The 17,261-nt window shown below is 39.6% G+C and overlaps 1 protein-coding gene across 2 annotated transcripts; it reads left to right on the top strand.

Moving 5' to 3' along the window:
- The first annotated feature begins 3,569 nt into the window (after positions 1-3,569).
- LOC117762791 (mixed lineage kinase domain-like protein) lies at positions 3,570-15,630 on the top strand. 2 transcript variants are annotated; one of them, XM_034587399.1, is made up of 11 exons: positions 3,570-3,753; positions 6,169-6,618; positions 7,298-7,375; positions 7,791-7,968; positions 8,897-8,997; positions 9,081-9,216; positions 9,645-9,729; positions 9,844-9,992; positions 13,366-13,415; positions 14,821-14,961; positions 15,178-15,630. In XM_034587399.1, the coding sequence occupies exons 2-11, from the start codon at positions 6,171-6,173 to the stop codon at positions 15,225-15,227; spliced, it is 1,416 nt and encodes a 471-aa protein (XP_034443290.1). In that variant the 5' UTR covers positions 3,570-3,753; positions 6,169-6,170; the 3' UTR covers positions 15,228-15,630. The 2 variants fall into 2 exon arrangements, with proteins under 2 accessions (XP_034443290.1, XP_034443289.1); XM_034587398.1 differs by having other exon boundaries at positions 3,579-3,753; positions 6,165-6,618.
- Positions 15,631-17,261: the final 1,631 nt, after the last annotated feature.

The following is a 17,261-nucleotide window of genomic DNA, read 5'->3' as shown; positions in this document are numbered from 1 at the left end:
GAGGAAACAGGTTGTGATGACTAGTTCACAACTCCATCCTCACCATTGCTGTGTGTCTGTTCTGAAGAGACATACAGTTTTAGAACGTAGGGCAAGATGGTGAATACCCCTTGTGTTTGGAGGTCTGCACTTCTTTGATGTTATGGGGTCATGTATTGTTCTGTGTCTGGAACATATAGTCTGTAAAGGTGTGACTTATAGGCTGCATCTTAAATGTGTTGGAGAGGAAATAGTGTCAGTCAGCTGAGTTCTTCGAACAAAGGATAAACACAGTTCAACCAGAGTGCTGCAAAAAGTCACTATAGAATTCAGGTGACCTCAGGATCAACTTCTGCAAGACATGAATAGACAACGGGTGCACCATAAAGTTTATGTCGAGCTGTACATTAGATGGAAATGTCTGCTGTAAGCATAAACTAGGAAGTTATTAAGTAAAGTAAGTGGTTATTAAGTAAATTCCATTACAGGACATATCATCAGTTGTGTACCTTCGTGTCATTGAGCGTTTCAGCCCTTTAAACACAGTTAGTCCTCTACTAGGGCAGGCTGACCACAGTTGGGGTCCAGAACTAACCCACAGTTGAAACACAGAAAATATTTCCTGGGAAAAGTTTATGTTTTAGACATCTGTTCAAGACTCTTCTATTGACCCTCGGGTGGCTGTCTCTAGAGAGAGAATAACTCAATTTATGATGTTTTCAATCTGATTCATCATCGTGATACTTGAGTTGATCATTTGCAGTTTTTGTGCTGAATTAAGGCGCAATCTACTAACAGATCTTTCGGCGTAATAAAACAACAGAAAAAAACCATAACATGCCTCCATACTGCTCGTATAGTGTCATCCAAGTGTCCCCAAGCCCCAACATTCATATTGGACTCAGTGTCGGGGTTTGGGGACACTTGGATGACACTACACAGGCAGAATGGAGGCATGTTTCTGTTGTTTTATTACGTCTGAAGAAGAGGTCACTTTGGCGGCAGCTTCCACAAGGGTTGCACACAGTCGCTGCAAGCATGGGTATATATTAGTCTTTATTACATTTTTAAAAATCTTTATTTTAATTTTAAATCGTTTTTTTAAACATTTCCCCACAATTGTAAGTATTGCATCCTTATTTACTATTACTTACTGACGTACATTTTTGACTCCCCTCTATACATCGCAAATTTCCCCATTATGGGATGTAAAAGGATTCTCATTTTATCTTATTTCTTGGACCATCTCTTACATCTGGACTATATATATATAATTCTTTTCGAGTCTTGATGACCACTCAAAACGCTGTACAGTACCGTTTTTTGCTATTCATACAAACATTCATGTTTCTATGAGAGGGGCAAATTTGGGGTTCAGTATTTAGCCCAAGGACACTTCGGCATGCAGATGAGGAAGACTGGGATCGGACCGGCGACCATCTAGTTGGAGGATGACCGCCCTACCCCCTCAGCTGTACAACACACAGTACTTGTACGTGCATTACATGACACACACTTAATAAAATTGAAGAGATCCTTTGTAGTTTAGATACAACGAAATAAATTCTTCTGAACTTGGCTGATAAGGTGGGAACAGGAAAAGCAATCCTCCAACCTTACATCTTGATGACCATACCTAACCCTAAATGATGTAGGGGCCTGTGTAATGACAAAATGGAGCAGTTGGAACATGTGAAAGTGAATATTTTGATTTACAATTTCAAAGGTCACTCTTGTGCCCTTGGCTGAATTACCATCTGAGCCATTGGGCTCCTGTCCATGGACCACAGAGCACCAGAGAAAACTCCAGGCTACTGTGTCAAATGCTTTGCTCTGATTCAACTGATTTGCTATTTCAGTTGTGTGCTGCATATTCTTCATCCAGACAACCCTGAGGCCAGATGCGGTTCTGTGGTCTGAAGAGGCGAAGAAGATCATCCTGATTGAACTTACAGTCCCGTGGGAAGAAAGGTGCGACCAAGCCTTTGAAAGGAAGAGTGCCAAATACCAGGACCTTTTGCAAGACTGCAGGGGGAAAGGATGGCAGGCATGGCTGTTTCCAGTTGAGGTCGGCTGTAGAGGATACCCGGCCCAGTCGGTATGGAGAATGCTTACAGTCATTGTAATGACAGGAAAGGAGAGGAAGACAGCAGCTTGCAGGATGGGGGAGGCAGCAGAAAGAGCCTCTTGCTGGCTATGGAACAGGAGAGAGGAGCTGAGCTGGAAGCCAGGAGGAGGAGATGGGCAGTGATTTTGCCACCACTGCCGACCAGCCAACAGGAGGGTATTACGGTTTAGGATTGAAACACCCAAAGAACGTTGGACACCGTCTGATGACATCAACCCTTCCTGGCCAAGGCTAAGTATTTTAGATGTAATTATTCTCAGCTAATCTTATAAAGTTACCACATAGTACACACCCCTCAGGCCTTGGCAAAAAAAAATGTTAAGAAAAAAATCCTGTGCTTTTATTTTGAAGGGGATTTTTTTATGCAGCGGAGTGCCGTCTATTCACACTCATTAACAGTATTTGTTAAGGAGTGTGAATAGGATCAGTTTTGTTTGTTGTCATAGATTCAGTGAGTGAGTATTCTCAGCTAAAGCTACATAATTTGGGTCTTTTTGAAACTACTTCTCAGTAGATGAAAGCACTGTTGAGTCTGTTAAAAAAGGCTGAAGTTACTGAATTGTTATGTAAGTTGTATTACCTTGTGTCCTTAAGATGCACTTTTTGGTTTTTAATTAAAAGGCAGCTAATTGAGTGTAAGGGAATATTTCCCTCTCTAGCATCGCCACCTGCTGGTGGTTTTGGTTTATAATTAAACTTGTTTTTTTGTGTTGGCATACTGTGATATTCTGTACTATCTCAGGTTCAAACTGCACCATCTTTTTATTAAATAAATTTGAGAAGTTGAACATTTTTCTCGATTTGGGTCGCGGCTTGTCATTAAGAGGTGATGGTGGGTCTCGAAGCCAGACCACTTGAGAACCACTGTTATAATGCATCCATAGGTGGCACTGCTGTGTTCTCTAGCCATTTTTAAACCCAACTTTTGCTATAGTTACTCAACGCCTTACCAAAAATCTCCCCCTCTTCTCCTAACAGAAGGGGAGCGCAGGCCCTGTTCTGTTCTCCGTCCTGAGAGATCTGATCACAAGCTTGTCGTTTTACACCTGATATTGAAATCTGTCCAATCTCTCAGGACGCTAATACCGGGTTTGGACGGGGGCGTAACAGGTTTCTTTGGGTTCTTCAGACAGGGTTGAGAAGGCTGGTTTAGTGCTTCACAAAATAACTATAGATTCAATCTACACAATGATTTGAAGATATTGAAGAGAAGATTAATTGTTTATCAAACCGTCTATTATTTAATTATTTATTTAATTACTCAGTTTGGTCTTGAGGACCCCCGGTACTAATATATCCTCTGACCCTGAAAACAGCTGGCCTGACAGATCATCAATAAAACAACAAGTCACAAAGCATCCAGACCTGAGGTGCAGAGCAGATCAGGTCTGGATGCATCACCTTGCAGTGAGTTATGCTTCTGCTTCAACCAACAGGTTAATAAATCCAGGGTGTGTCAGAGCAGAGGTGCATGAGCAAATCCCACAGGGGGGAAGGACTACAACTGTCACAGAGGAAGAGGAAGTTGTGAGCAGCAGAGGGAGGACTCGAAGTCTGCAGAGACAGTTTCATTTTCTCCCAGCACTCAAACAAAAGACACTTTACCTGGGTAGAGACAGGCAGCTTTCATTGACTTCCACTCACAGGTAAGTCATCTTTTTGTTTTGGTTGTCCCTGCTGACAGCTCCCTGTGGCAGTTTACTCTTTAAGAAGGTTTTGCTGAAGACGCATTGGGCGAAAAACCTGGTGAAAACTGACACCAGGACGACTTATTATCCCCAGGGAAAGAGAAAGAGATAATTACTCTGCTCATTGCTCCAACATGAATTCTGTCTGAGGAGCGGCAGTTTAAGGTGGAGTTAACCTGTTCACATGCCTGAATAGTCACAGGCTGAGACACAGAAGAAAAACAAAATGCACAGATTAAACAAAGACAAGTATTTACCTGCTGAACAACTCTTCTACACATAGTCAAAGAAGATCAGGATTTGTAGACACAACTAAGTACTTGGAGCACTTGGTGCGGATCTTGCACAGTTGGTGCCCTTGAATAGAGGCGGAATGGACAACAACAATCGGGTAGGTACAGGAATGTTTGCACAAAGCTGTAGATACATCCTCAATATGAATAAATTGGTAAGCTTGTTGGACCCTCCCATGCTTAATATATAGTATATGATGTATCTCATCTTGGCGGCCTGCAGGAGGAACTGGAAAGCATTGTAGAGGAGATTGACGGGTGGGCTGATTGTTTAACCATACTACTTTAACTGTGAGCGTTCACGCTACCGCTATACAGATTTTTACCACAAGGATATCTTCCCCACAGGGTAAGAAAGGGTAGTAACAACAAAACGTACTGCAGGAAAAAAAAATTGTATTAAACAAGTATAACATGTAGAGTGTATCATTCATGTCAAGTACAAAATACTTAATATGGTTTATTGAATTTAAATAAAACAGCATTAGCTTGGTATTTCTACAGCATTTTTAATCTTCTCTTGATGTAGAGGATTGATTATTTCATCCACTGCACTTTAGTGGTTGGGACCATAATCTATATGCCCTGCTTCTGTCAGGGTGGCCCATCACTTATGTCCGCACTCTAAACTGTAGTTCAATAATGATTTAATGAATTTTGCACCAATTTGACATTCATGGTCCCCGCAGGATGAATTCTAATGACTTTGGTGACTTCATTCATCCTGTGAAATATCTCAACTAGTATTGGATGGTTCCCAGAGGGAGAATCCTAATGATTAGGATGATCCTCTGACCTTTTCTTTGGCATCACCATGAGGCTGACATTTGGGTCTTGAGTCGAATATCTTTAACAACAATTTGAGCTGCTTGGCCATTTGGGTGAATGCATGCATTGTGGCGGACAAGCAGGTTTAATTTTGCTCTCATCAAAATATTACAAATTGTGTTTTTCATGGGTGCATTGTATCTTTGTAGCCTAGTATGATTCAATTAACTGTTATTTAACAAGAAAGCTGCAGTAACGAGGATTATCAGTAATACTCAATACATGACAAAAGAGCTCAAAAGGTTTTTATTCATTTCAGCATTTATCCAACTGTGGACATCATGAAGGCAGCATTTTTCTCACCAGGTACTTTATGAATAAACCATCAACATCATAGCCCATGGCGCTTTCATACACATACAGACCAGTTCGTGTTGAATTCAGATGTGTGGTACGTTGGTAATGTTAAGACTATATGTCCAGAGACCTGCAGCATTAAATCTGTCTGAAAAAAAAGGAAATCAACACTTCGTTGTGTGGACCAAACAGCAGGACATGACATTTTATTCCATCAGCGAATGCCATAAATAGATCCAAACCCAAAAAGCGGTAGGCTGTGTCTCAACTTTTGACTTCCCATACTCCATTTGTGACTTTCAGCTCCAAGCCCATTGGTTCCTATGGAAGTAAAACAAATGGACACAACTTATAGTGTTATTTAACAGAAAAGATTCAGTAATTTGATTAAACAGGTGGTTGCTGTAGTTTTTTTGAAACATCACTAAAATGTTCTTTGTTGGGAACTATTTTCAGTGGCAGATGAATCCATATTTTCGACAGTAACCACAGCCCTTCTCAGTTTCCCTTACCAGTCTAACACAGCAAGTTCAGCATCTTCATTCTTTTACCCCAAAGTCAAAAAGCTGTGCCAATGTCCAATCACCTCTTTTCGTCTTCTTAAATTAGCATGCTAATCAGCTTGTCCTAATCCAGTTGGCCTGGTCTGGCTTGACGAGGTAGTGTTGTTCGGAGGGAGAATTGTAACCTCTTGTATTGTAAAAACAAAGAAGTTCTTGGCAAGTGAACATCATCACTATCTACTTCTGGCAACAAGCCACAGCAGCAGAGAAAGTTTTTTTTAAATCAGGCTTGCTCGGGGAATTGAAAATGAACTCACTTTGCTTCAGGTTACATCAGTTCCGGAAACTGTAGATTACTTAATCTTACTAGTTATAAGTTAATTTGCATGCATCTCTGATTTATTTTTTGTCATTGGCATAATGTAACTTCCTCTCACTCTCTCTCTAGCTGATTATGGACTTTATAGATCCCATCCTGTCCATTGCCTCAGAGATCTACACCCTGGTTGAGACTGTGAAGGCCAACAAGAAACGCTGCCACCGTGTGTCTCACCGAGTCAAAGCCCTGGAGGAGCTGGTGAGGTCCATCAAAAAGAGGGACACGGTTCAAGCCGCTGCTGATGTGGGAAAAGCCCTCGAGGAACTCTCCATCACTCTGAAATCAGCACAGCAGCTCATCCAGAAGTACACATTGGCCAACTTGATGGAGCGCATCCTGAAATCCAGCAGCCACGGAGACGAATTCAACAGTGTGAATGAACGCCTAAATGATGCCTTCCAGTGGCTGTCTGGCGCTCTGCAGGTGGAGCAGGGGAACGCGGTGTACCGCGTGTTTGAACTGACCTCCAGAGTGAAAGCAGATGAGGTCGATGGGAAGGAGGACGATGCAGAGCTCAAGAAATGTGAGGGAACCTGATTTTGACTTAGCTTTTGTAGCTTAGATTTAGCTTAAAATCAAACTTCAATATGTGTCTGCATAGGCTAAAATTTGATATTGCTAATTTACGCTTGATGACCTGTCTAGGCTTAGTACCTCACCCCCAGTTTCAGGGTTTCAATTATTCTGTGACTGATCAAACAAAAGCAAGACATTTAGAATAATATGTTAAAAGAATATTAAATAGATTCAAAGTAAATTTTATCTGCACTCATCAACCAGTCAAATTAAAGCAATGCAAGAACGTTTAATTGGTGAAAAAGAAGTTTTGCTAATGCAAACTTTGCAAGAATCTAACAAACACTGTCACTTCACTCTTGAAGTGGGACAGCATTAGTTACATGACGGTTCTTGAACCTTGTAATTCCTCTCTGTCCTGAACGAAACGCCCTCATGACAGAATTCTGTTGGTGTTGCACATTGACCCAAGCCACAAAATGTATTCAAACAGATATTGTCTTGACCAAGATTGGATTTTCATCAAGTTTTGGAAAATCAGACTTGTCTTATTTGAACACTTATTATGGCTGGAAGTATAATGTGCTTACACTTTCTAAATTGACATTGTGATACTATAGAGAAGATGGTTTAATGATGTTGAAGGTCTCGTTGCCTTTGTGTCATCAGTGTCATTTCTTCCTCAGTGCTGCTGGAGTACATGAAGAACCAGGAAGACAAAATGGATGCCATGCGAAGAGATCTGGGAAAGATTATGGAGCTATGTGAGTACACCAGATCACAAGCTTCTAGATTAGTATTTTATTGCATATAGTGCTACATGCATCGACCCCTAACACTCATGGGCTCACTATCCAAATGTTTGACTTAGGACATGGACACAAACGCCACTCCAAATTCATTATTGTGTAGTTCTGGAATGGCTGGATGTGGAGATAAGCAGCTGTTTGCTAAGTTGGTGATGATATGTCAGTGTTATGTTCAATACTTGTTTATGATGACAGAAAATCTGTCTTCACAGGTCTAATGGACATTTTGAGATGTGACATAGCTGTTACCAGGATGACAGATGACAGACTCAAATGTTTCTGGTCTCTCTCTCGAGATGATGTGTGTTATGATTTGAGTGCTATACAAAACAATTTGAATTGAATTGAATTGAATTGTGCATTTTCACAGTGAATAAGCCCAGCAAGACCGATGTGGATATCCGAATGATCAAACCAGAAGAACTGGAGTACCATTTTCCCAAGAGGCCCTTCATGGAGACATTGACCTCAGAGGTCTACAAAGGACAGTATAATGGATTCACAGTGGTCATCAAGAGATATACGGACCCTGTGAAAGCCAGTCCAAGGTCAGTGCTCCACTGCAGAAGGATACTGAATGAAAAGACAAGAAAGCAGTTCTAACTGACCAGGCAACACTACCAGTGTAATTTTATTTTAAACTATTATGAGTTTGGCCAATTTAAAGTATGAAGTTGTTTTTTACAGTCCTTGAGGCTGCAGGTTTCAACTGATATAATCAACATTTTCATAAATCAATTAAAAGGCAAACTGCAAGAGGGTTCACTCCTCACCAGGGTTTTTGGTTGTTGGTGGGTCTAATTATGGAAGGTGTTGCAAACTGCAAACAATGTTAAGCTCTCAAATTTCTACCCCACCTAATAAAATTTTTTGTTGAACTAATGTACTTGAAAATTATATAGAAACACGACTACTGTCCCCCGAAACAACACAGTCCTGGAGAAATATAATTTCAGCACTTCAGGTAGATGAAATCAGTGTGTGATTAACACCAGTATATTGATGACCATGAGTCAGAGGATATTAAAGGGTATAGGTTGACAATTAGTCTGTATTAAAACATGTGTCAGGTAATCATTTCTTCTATATTGGGCCTTTAGCAATCCCTACTTCATGCATTTACAATGTAAGGGATGATGATCAACATCCACAAAATACAAAAATGTTCCTCAGAGTTTATCTGAATCTTGTATGAAGTGGCAGTTGACTCCAATGTTACAGTCTTTTCTGTGCAAAATTCCTTCTTTTGTTTACTTTTGTTCTGTTTTGCGACATCTCTGTGGGAATAAGAAGGATTTTTATACAAATGACACTGTATCTTTGGATGCAACTGACCATCAAGCAATAAGAAGTTAATTAGAAATTAACTAATTAAAGGAGTTAATGATGGTCGGTTGGCCAGAAAACTCAGTCCTGCATGAATTTTACCATAGCCTGTTGTATTGTATCAATCTAAACATTTTCTCTAAAATGTAGGGAGGTACAGTCTGTTTTCAAGAAGGAAGTTGAAACCATGAGACGTTTTGAGTCGCCCAACATCCTGCGAATGTTTGGCATCTGTGTCCAGGATGAGGACGGTGAGTAGGAGTGAGGATGAAAATCACAGACGATCCATTCAAATTAAACCTTTAGAATTCAAACAATGTGTATGTTCGCCTAGGACCCAGCCCTCAGTTCCTGATTGTCATGGAGTACTGTGAGAAGGGGAGTCTCCGACAGGTTCTGGATTCTGGCTCTAAACTGTCCTGGACCAGAAAAGTTCGTATGTGTCTGGACGCAGCACAAGGACTCTACCGGTCAGTAAACGTATTCCTTTTGTGTTTTATTTACTGACAAATTTGAATGTGCAAGGTGTGCAAGGAAATATTGAACAGAGAAATAAGCAGGGTGGGGGGGGGGGGGGGGTATTTATTTGAGCACATATTTGGGCACATATTGAGAAACATGAGAAAACATTGTTTGATATTAAAATAGATCATTGTAAATTGGCTGACTGAGCAGTCAGCCTAAACAGCTGCTGACTGAATATATGTGCCATTCAACCAAAACAATGAGGAAAGACGCCCCAGACAGAGCTGCAGAGTTGGTGAGAATTATTTGTGGACTTAGAAAACAAATACAACCTTCCATAATTTTATTTAGTGTTAATAATAAAAACACTTAGTTACAGTTTATAAGTTCATCATTGTGATACAATTATTTGAGTATTTCTTTCTCTTTTAAGATTGCACCAAACTGAAGAAAAAAGTAAGGTTCATGGATGTATCAACAGCAACAAGTTCCTGGTGGCTGAAGGCTACAGGGTCAAGGTAGTGAAAGCACAGTATGCCGGTTTGGCTTCAATCCATCTGAATTGTGGCAGTTGAGGTGTTGAGGCCAGTGAATAATATCTTGATATTTTATTTAATTTTATTGTTTTTCAGCTGGGAGGTTTTGAACTGGCAAAAACAGAGACGTCACTGAGAAAGCCAACAAAGGACAAAAAGAGCGAGATCGGGTCCCTGTGTTACTCTTCTCCTCAGACGCTCAAAGACATCAACCATGACTACAACAAAGAGTGTGAGATGTACAGGTCAGAAACCACCCACAGATTAACCAACCGCTGCGTTACACCTTCAGCACATAGGCTTATGTTGTGCCATAATGCATCAAACGTGATACCATGAAATGGTGTGCCTTTCGGCATTCAATAAATTTGGTTATCAAAATAAAATATAAAATATAAATATTTTATTATTAATATTAAATAATAACTTTAATTGATTAAAGTTACCTCGGGGCACCACCCTTCAAAGGAAGGGAAAAGATAGCCAATTTATTGATTAAGTCTCATAAAGGTTCTAACTACAAATTTGGAACTCTGATTAACAATTAAATTAATAACTATAACCAAAATTACCATATAGATAGTTAGCTAAGTTGAAGGATATGGGGTTTTTGACAGTGTAGAGGTTGGCAAAATTCACTTATGCAACATTAATGAAAAAACATTTGTGAAAGAAAAACAGTCAGCGTGCTTTCAAAATGGTAGCTGGCCAAAGAGATAAGACCCTTCTCCCACCTATTGGAATGTTTACGACCTGTAGAGATAATGAGGTGAAGAGTTATGCGTGTGTCTGTGTGTGTGCCAAATTAGAGGAAGTTACTAGATTGGATGCAACGAAAGACTGTGAAGAGCATAACAGACTAACATTACTTTCCCAATAACTTGTACCCAAAATATCACAACACCACAAATCAAACTTATAAACCTCACACAGAATCGAATAAACAGTCTTGCTTAGCCTAGTATAATTATTAAGCCCAGTTGTGTTACCAGTCCGTGGAAAGGGAAAAAAGGAAGTTGCTGTGCAGTTCGAAGTTTTGTGTCGTCTTGCTGGTTTCTGTTGAGCTGTGTACCTCAGTTGCTGGCTGAAGTTTTCCTGCAGGACATCGCATCGCTGCTAGGACGTTGGTAGAGCTTGGAGGGCGAGGAGGTTTCCTTGCTGAGATGAGCTGGAAGCTGCACCTTTGTGCTCCTCTCGAAGAGTTGGATGGGAAGAGAAGATGTGAGCTGGAGAAGAGGCTCGACAGCCTTCCCTCCTGTGGAAGGATCGTAGGAAGAGGCAGGAAGAGGCTCGACAGCCTTCTCTCCGTTGAGGGAGTGTAGAAAGAGAGCAGAAGATCCAGAGGACAGGCCTTATATTGGCCCGGTGACCTCACAGGTCATGGGGTCCAGAGTGACCAATGGGAGTTGAAACCTGTGTCCCTGGGGGGGGGGGGGTTCACACCTCTGTGTGAAGTTGATGCCCTCTGGGAGACTGAGTTCCTTGCTCTGGTTTTTGATGGCCCCTGGGAGACGGAGTCCTGGAGGGACATGCTGCTTCAGGCTTTGACTGAACATGTAGGCCGAAGTGTGGTTTCACAAAGAACCATGGCCCAACACTTAATAACAGTGGTGACAGAGGGATATCCAAGGGTGGTACAAATATTTTCTGTTTTATCATAGGGGTGAATTCAGGTAATCTGGGACATCTAAACTTCAGTCTGTTTATATCCTGTTCGAACACAATCTAGTCAATAGGACTTTAACTATAGGTTAGCATGGATATCATGTGACTAAAATCACATGACTTCATGAGGTTGATGTCACAGAGACGGGCGGGGCAAGTGTCGTTGTAGAAAGTAATTTTTTTTCCAAACATTTGTTAGCTGTCCCACTTTATCAATCATGATTGATAATGTGGGACAGTATGCTTTGGATAATCTGGGACATTGAAGTTCTCACAATGGGGGAAATATACATTTAGTGACTTCCTGAAGTAAATACAGATAAACTAAAGAGATGTAGCATATGATCTTCACTTGTCAGACAGGAGTTAATGGTAAATGCAGTCGGTCCCTATCTATTTAAACTGATTGTCTGGTTAGCTAACCAGCACATAATAAGTTAACTCTCCAGGAAAAAGATGATCCAAAAGAAGAGGTCTGTGTGGTCGGCAGCCATTATTATTACGAAACATGTGGAGAAGACAATGGGCTGATCAATGCTGATGGTCTCTCACCTGTTTGTTCCCTGAATAGAAGGCAAATTACTGAATAAATAATCTGTTATTGTTATTGTTTTAAATTAATATTAAAGTTTCTTAATTTAAGATGTTAAGGGCTCTTTATGAAAACAAATGACTTGTATGTCAATATGAATTAATGACATTTCTTTGAATAATAATTAAATTCTTATTCAGCTTTCTGTCCTTTTTGCATAATGCTTTTTTTTTATATTGGTAATGTTGAGCTTGGCATGCTTGGCAAGGTGATTTAGGTTCTTTTAAAACCCTAATACAAGTGTTCCAGATTCCAAAGTGACCTGTCAAATTCAGGCAGATCTTTCTTTCTTTTGGCACAAAGAACACTGAAAGCTGTGTCATGTCTCATCTATGATATCTCCATTCTTTCTTCTGGTGTGGTAAGAAAACATCTTAAGGATTACAGAAATGTGTAATATATTGATCTAATGTGTAAAACAGATATTGGAATAAGTCGCAGAAGACAAAATTGAAACAAATGTCCCAGATCACCCGAATTCACCCTACATATTTTAAAAACAATTCAACACATTATGAGGCAACATTTTCTTCAACTGCATTGTTAAATCTACAAGCATATCCAATCTGAACAAAGCTGGTGTGTAAATGCTCATTGATATTTACTCTGTAATTAATCATTCATTAACAGTTCCATATGTTAATAAATCCTAAATTCAGGATTGCAACTTTCTCGCATTCAGGCATTTTTATTACCAAAAAGTAATTAAAGGTGCTATATGTTAGTATGTTTGCTCGTGCTAGCTAATACTAGCAATAACAACTCTTTAGATACAAATCTAGCAGAAAGATTTACAGTTCAAAGTGGTGCAAAGTAATGTCAGTGTTATTTTGCTTCTGCTTCAACCATGTCTTTGCTTCTATTGAAGCTAGCTTGCTAAACAGCTAGCCCCAACCAGTCATCCCGATACCTTGTCACTCGGGACGTACAAGTAGCACTTTTTAGGTAATTGGTAAAGGGACTTTTTTTTTTTATATCATTCAAAGTCTCCAGTTATCTAAGTATTCAAATAAGTTTCTGCTACTAAAGCACCTTTGGTCCACATGTCACCGCAGGTGTTTTCCAGAAGGTTTTATGGTCAAATAAATAAAAGGGTTAAAAAAGGAAAGTTGTCCTGCCAGAGGATAAACACTAACCTTGCAACCCAAACTGTCTTCAGATTTATAGATTATGTTAAGTCTTAGTTTAAGATGATTTATAAACCGCTAATTAAGCCATCAATTGCAACTTTATTGTGGTTAATTTACTAGGAGGTGCTACTGATTGTGTTCATACAGGCAGCTGCTCAGTATTACCCCTGCCTCATACTGTCAATGAACCATTGATAAACAACTCAATTCATGGAGAATGTTGTCTTTCAGCTTTGGTATCGTCCTGTGGGAAATTGCAACTCGCAGGAAACCTTTTGAAGGTGTGTATGTGTGGATTAGCCATCGATATCCCACTCTGACCCTAAATGTAGTTTTGCAACTCAGATATTCACTTCCTTTAGTTAAGAAAGTCAGCTGCTAAAAGTTGAATAAGTTTGATTCCTTTTTCACTGTGTTTATTACAATAGCATCCAATTATCTGCCAGCAACTTGTTTCCTGTTAAGATCTACAGTGTCAAGTTTTTTTTTGTGCAAGATATCATTGTATTCTGTTTGATAGTCACTTGTTGTCACTGAAGCTGCAGACCAGTCAGCAAGATGAGCTTCAGATACAAACAAATAATTCTTAGTGTTACATTTCTATAAACCACCCTTCACCACTCCAAGACTTTAATTACACAAAAGTCAAATCCCACTTTGAAACTTGAAAGTGGATTGTAGCTTTTAGGAAGAATTGGAGTGTGTGATTGTGTAAATCATGTAAATTATGTCTCCACAGTGCATTGTCATCAATATAGATATAAAGTTCCTCAGTGTGCTACTGCAATATTATATATGTTGCTGTCATGTTAAGTGTTATTTATTTGTTAGTTTAGATAACATGCAGATTAACAGTCATATAGTTAGTTAGAGCCTAGTTCTCACTAAATGTTTTTCAGCCCAAATGGTCAGTCAGTTCACAAAAGTTCAAGATTAATGCTTAATCAGCAGTCGCCGATGGCCAAGTGGGAACTCTTCAAAGATGTGACTAGAGAGGCTCGCGTTGCAAACTCCAATCAGATTGTTAGAAATGTAGTCCAGCCTGCTGGAAATGGTTGTTAAAGCGCTGAGTTGGAAATAGATATAATTTATGAGTAAATAGCAGTAGTGCTAATAATGAGCCTTGAGGGATCTTTATCAATTATTTAGGTATTTGATTTGACATCTACAATTGAAACCATCAGACAGATATGAGTTGAACCAAAACCCACAGAAAGCAGATAATTTACCAAAATGTTGCCGTCAAGAGAAAGAAAGCATTGCACAGAAGAAGAAAGGATCCAAAATGGCAGCACAGTGCTGCTTTTGTCAGGCGAGTTAACAATGTCACGTTGTAACAGTAACTGCAGCAATTACAGTGGTACAAGCAGGTGTAAAGCCTGACTGCTTGTCGCATAAAGAGAATAAATGCATTGTGGGTCATTTATGTGTAGCCTGTTTGCAGCCGACAAAAAAGTCAATAGAGAAAACAGAATAAACTGATAGAGCTTGAATTCTACTAAATAAACAAGGCTAGATAATAACCTAGTACATGTATACCTATAACCTAGGAGTGTGTATGGGTACGTGAAACTGAAGATTGTACTGTGAGTTTATTTTCTGATACCAAACATGAATTTGGCATCTCACTCACTCAATCAATGGCTCGCTCACTCACACACTCACTTGTGGTCTTGCTTCTTGCAGGATGTTCAACAAAGGAAATCTATCAGAAAGTGTACGAAGAGAAATTTAAAGAACCTCTTCCTGACGACTGTCCTGACGCACTGGTACAGCTGATCAACGCCTGCCGGGACTATGATAGCTTCCAGAGACCATCTGCAGGAGGTAAATTAGTCACTGTCCTCACCTCATGTACTGCCGTCATGAGGTTGGCAGGTATTTAGATAGGAGTGAAGTAGGTTTCAGATAATGATTTGAGACATTTGGTGTTTGTGGGGATGAAAGTAACATAATTTAAAACCCTCACAAAAAACAGCTTACACTGTTAGAAAGCATCTAAAATAATAGTAATAACACTGTGGTGATCTTTTTCTTCTACAGTGATATTGGACAAACTGCGGAGCTTGTTGACACAGATGGAGGCGGAATAAAACTCTCATCATCATCAGCGTCTCAGGCCAATCAGAAACAAGTGTTAAGTCAATGTAATATGCGAAAAACTTTAAGATAAATCACCAAAAGGTTTACAAGGAACTAAAAGCTACAAGTTACTGTGACCAGGGGCTGACTTTACAGGGGGTTGGTGGATGGGGGTAACAGAGAGTTGTCAAACATAACCATATAATATAATAGGATATAAATATACATAAGTTTTGATAGATTGCATTCCCCTCTCATATGCCTCTCGCACACACACACTAACACACGTTTGTACTTCTATCTTAATGAGGAGACTCATTGACCAAATACATTCCCTAGCCCCTTACCCTACCCTTAACCATCCAAACTAAATGCCTAACCCTAATCTAAACCTAACCCTAACCCTAACCCTAAAACCAAGACACACACCTTGTTGATTGAGTAATGCTCAGTGGTGGCTGATCTCCAGTAAGTCGCTATTTAAAACAAAGGATTTGTCAGACATTTTGCTTTAATTATACTGCCTAAATAGAATAACACATATTCTCAATTCTAACCAGACCACATCTTGTTTGCTGTTTTACTTCACGGTCAAATCTTGTGCAGTAGGTCAATCCACAATGAAAATGTTCAGAACTCAACCGATTTTTCAGTGTTTTGGTTTAATGATACATACACAATGCTTGGTTGCATTCACTACAGGTTTTCATTCGAAAATATTGATCTTTTTTTTTTAGATTAAATGTAGTAATATATTTAAGATTAACTTTCCCAAAGTAAAACAAATAACATTTTAATAAGACATATTATTAGGTTTGGTTCAGTTAATAGCTGTTGCTTTTATAGTACTCTACTGTATATAAAGGCTACTGGTCGGATAAGTGGCTGGATGTCAAAACTAGCTTCCAGGGACAATAACCTGCTGCTGCCACAGGTGGGCAGTAAATTAAAAAATGAATGCAAACAGAAAACATCAGATCCTTTATGAGACAGACCTCTATTCTGAGATCAGACTATGAGTCAGCCACAACATGGAAGAATATAATAACAAGACTAATTAAGGCCTATATAAATTAATCAATTCCTTAATTCTTTTTACTGTTCTTACACTTCACAGTAAGCAGTGACATAGACAACAATCATGGTAGCACTTTTGTTCACTGTTCACTGTTGTTAATGCAAATCATTTGTTGTACTTTAACAATAAAAGGCTGCGTTGCTGACACCATCTGCGCTGTGTTGCTTCCCTTCCTCCTCGACAAAAACTGGGTTGTAACATATTCATATTATATATGCTTTACTTTTCTTTAATGATGCTTCCATCCTCCGTTGAGGAATAGAGAGGAAACAGGTTGTGATGACTAGTTCACAACTCCATCCTCACCATTGCTGTGTGTCTGTTCTGAAGAGACATACAGTTTTAGAACGTAGGGCAAGATGGTGAATACCCCTTGTGTTTGGAGGTCTGCACTTCTTTGATGTTATGGGGTCATGTATTGTTCTGTGTCTGGAACATATAGTCTGTAAAGGTGTGACTTATAGGCTGCATCTTAAATGTGTTGGAGAGGAAATAATGTCAGTCAGCTGAGTTCTTCGAACAAAGGATAAACACAGTTCAACCAGAGTGCTGCAAAAAGTCACTATAGAATTCAAGTGACCTCAGGATCAACTTCTGCAAGACATGAATAGACAACGGGTGCACCATAAAGTTTATGTCGAGCTGTACATTAGATGGAAATGTCTGCTGTAAGCATAAACTAGGAAGTTATTAAGTAAAGTAAGTGGTTATTAAGTAAATTCCATTACAGGACATATCATCAGTTGTGTACCTTAGTGTCATTGGGCGTTTCAGCCCTTTAAACACAGTTAGTCCTCCACTAGGGCAGGCTGACCACAGTTGGGGTCCAGAACTAACCCACAGTTGAAACACAGAAAATATTTCCTGGGAAAAGTTTATGTTTTAGACATCTGGTCAAGACTCTTCTATTGACCCTCGGGTGGCTGTCTCTAGAGAGAGAATAACTCAATTTATGATGTTTTCAATC

This window comes from Hippoglossus hippoglossus, chromosome 6 (assembly GCF_009819705.1).
Source record: "Hippoglossus hippoglossus isolate fHipHip1 chromosome 6, fHipHip1.pri, whole genome shotgun sequence".
Classification (NCBI taxonomy): Eukaryota; Metazoa; Chordata; class Actinopteri; order Pleuronectiformes; family Pleuronectidae; genus Hippoglossus; species Hippoglossus hippoglossus.
This window is presented reverse-complemented; position numbering and strand designations above follow the sequence as displayed.

Excerpts from the sequence above, each read along its gene's own strand:
- LOC117762791 (XM_034587399.1), top strand. The coding sequence starts at position 6,171 with ATGGACTTTATAGATCCCATCCTGTCCATTGCCTCAGAGATCTACACC. Across the intron at positions 9,217-9,644 it reads GCAGCACAAGGACTCTACCG|ATTGCACCAAACTGAAGAAA; the intron begins GTCAGTAAACGT and ends TTCTCTTTTAAG. Across the intron at positions 9,730-9,843 it reads CTGAAGGCTACAGGGTCAAG|CTGGGAGGTTTTGAACTGGC; the intron begins GTAGTGAAAGCA and ends ATTGTTTTTCAG.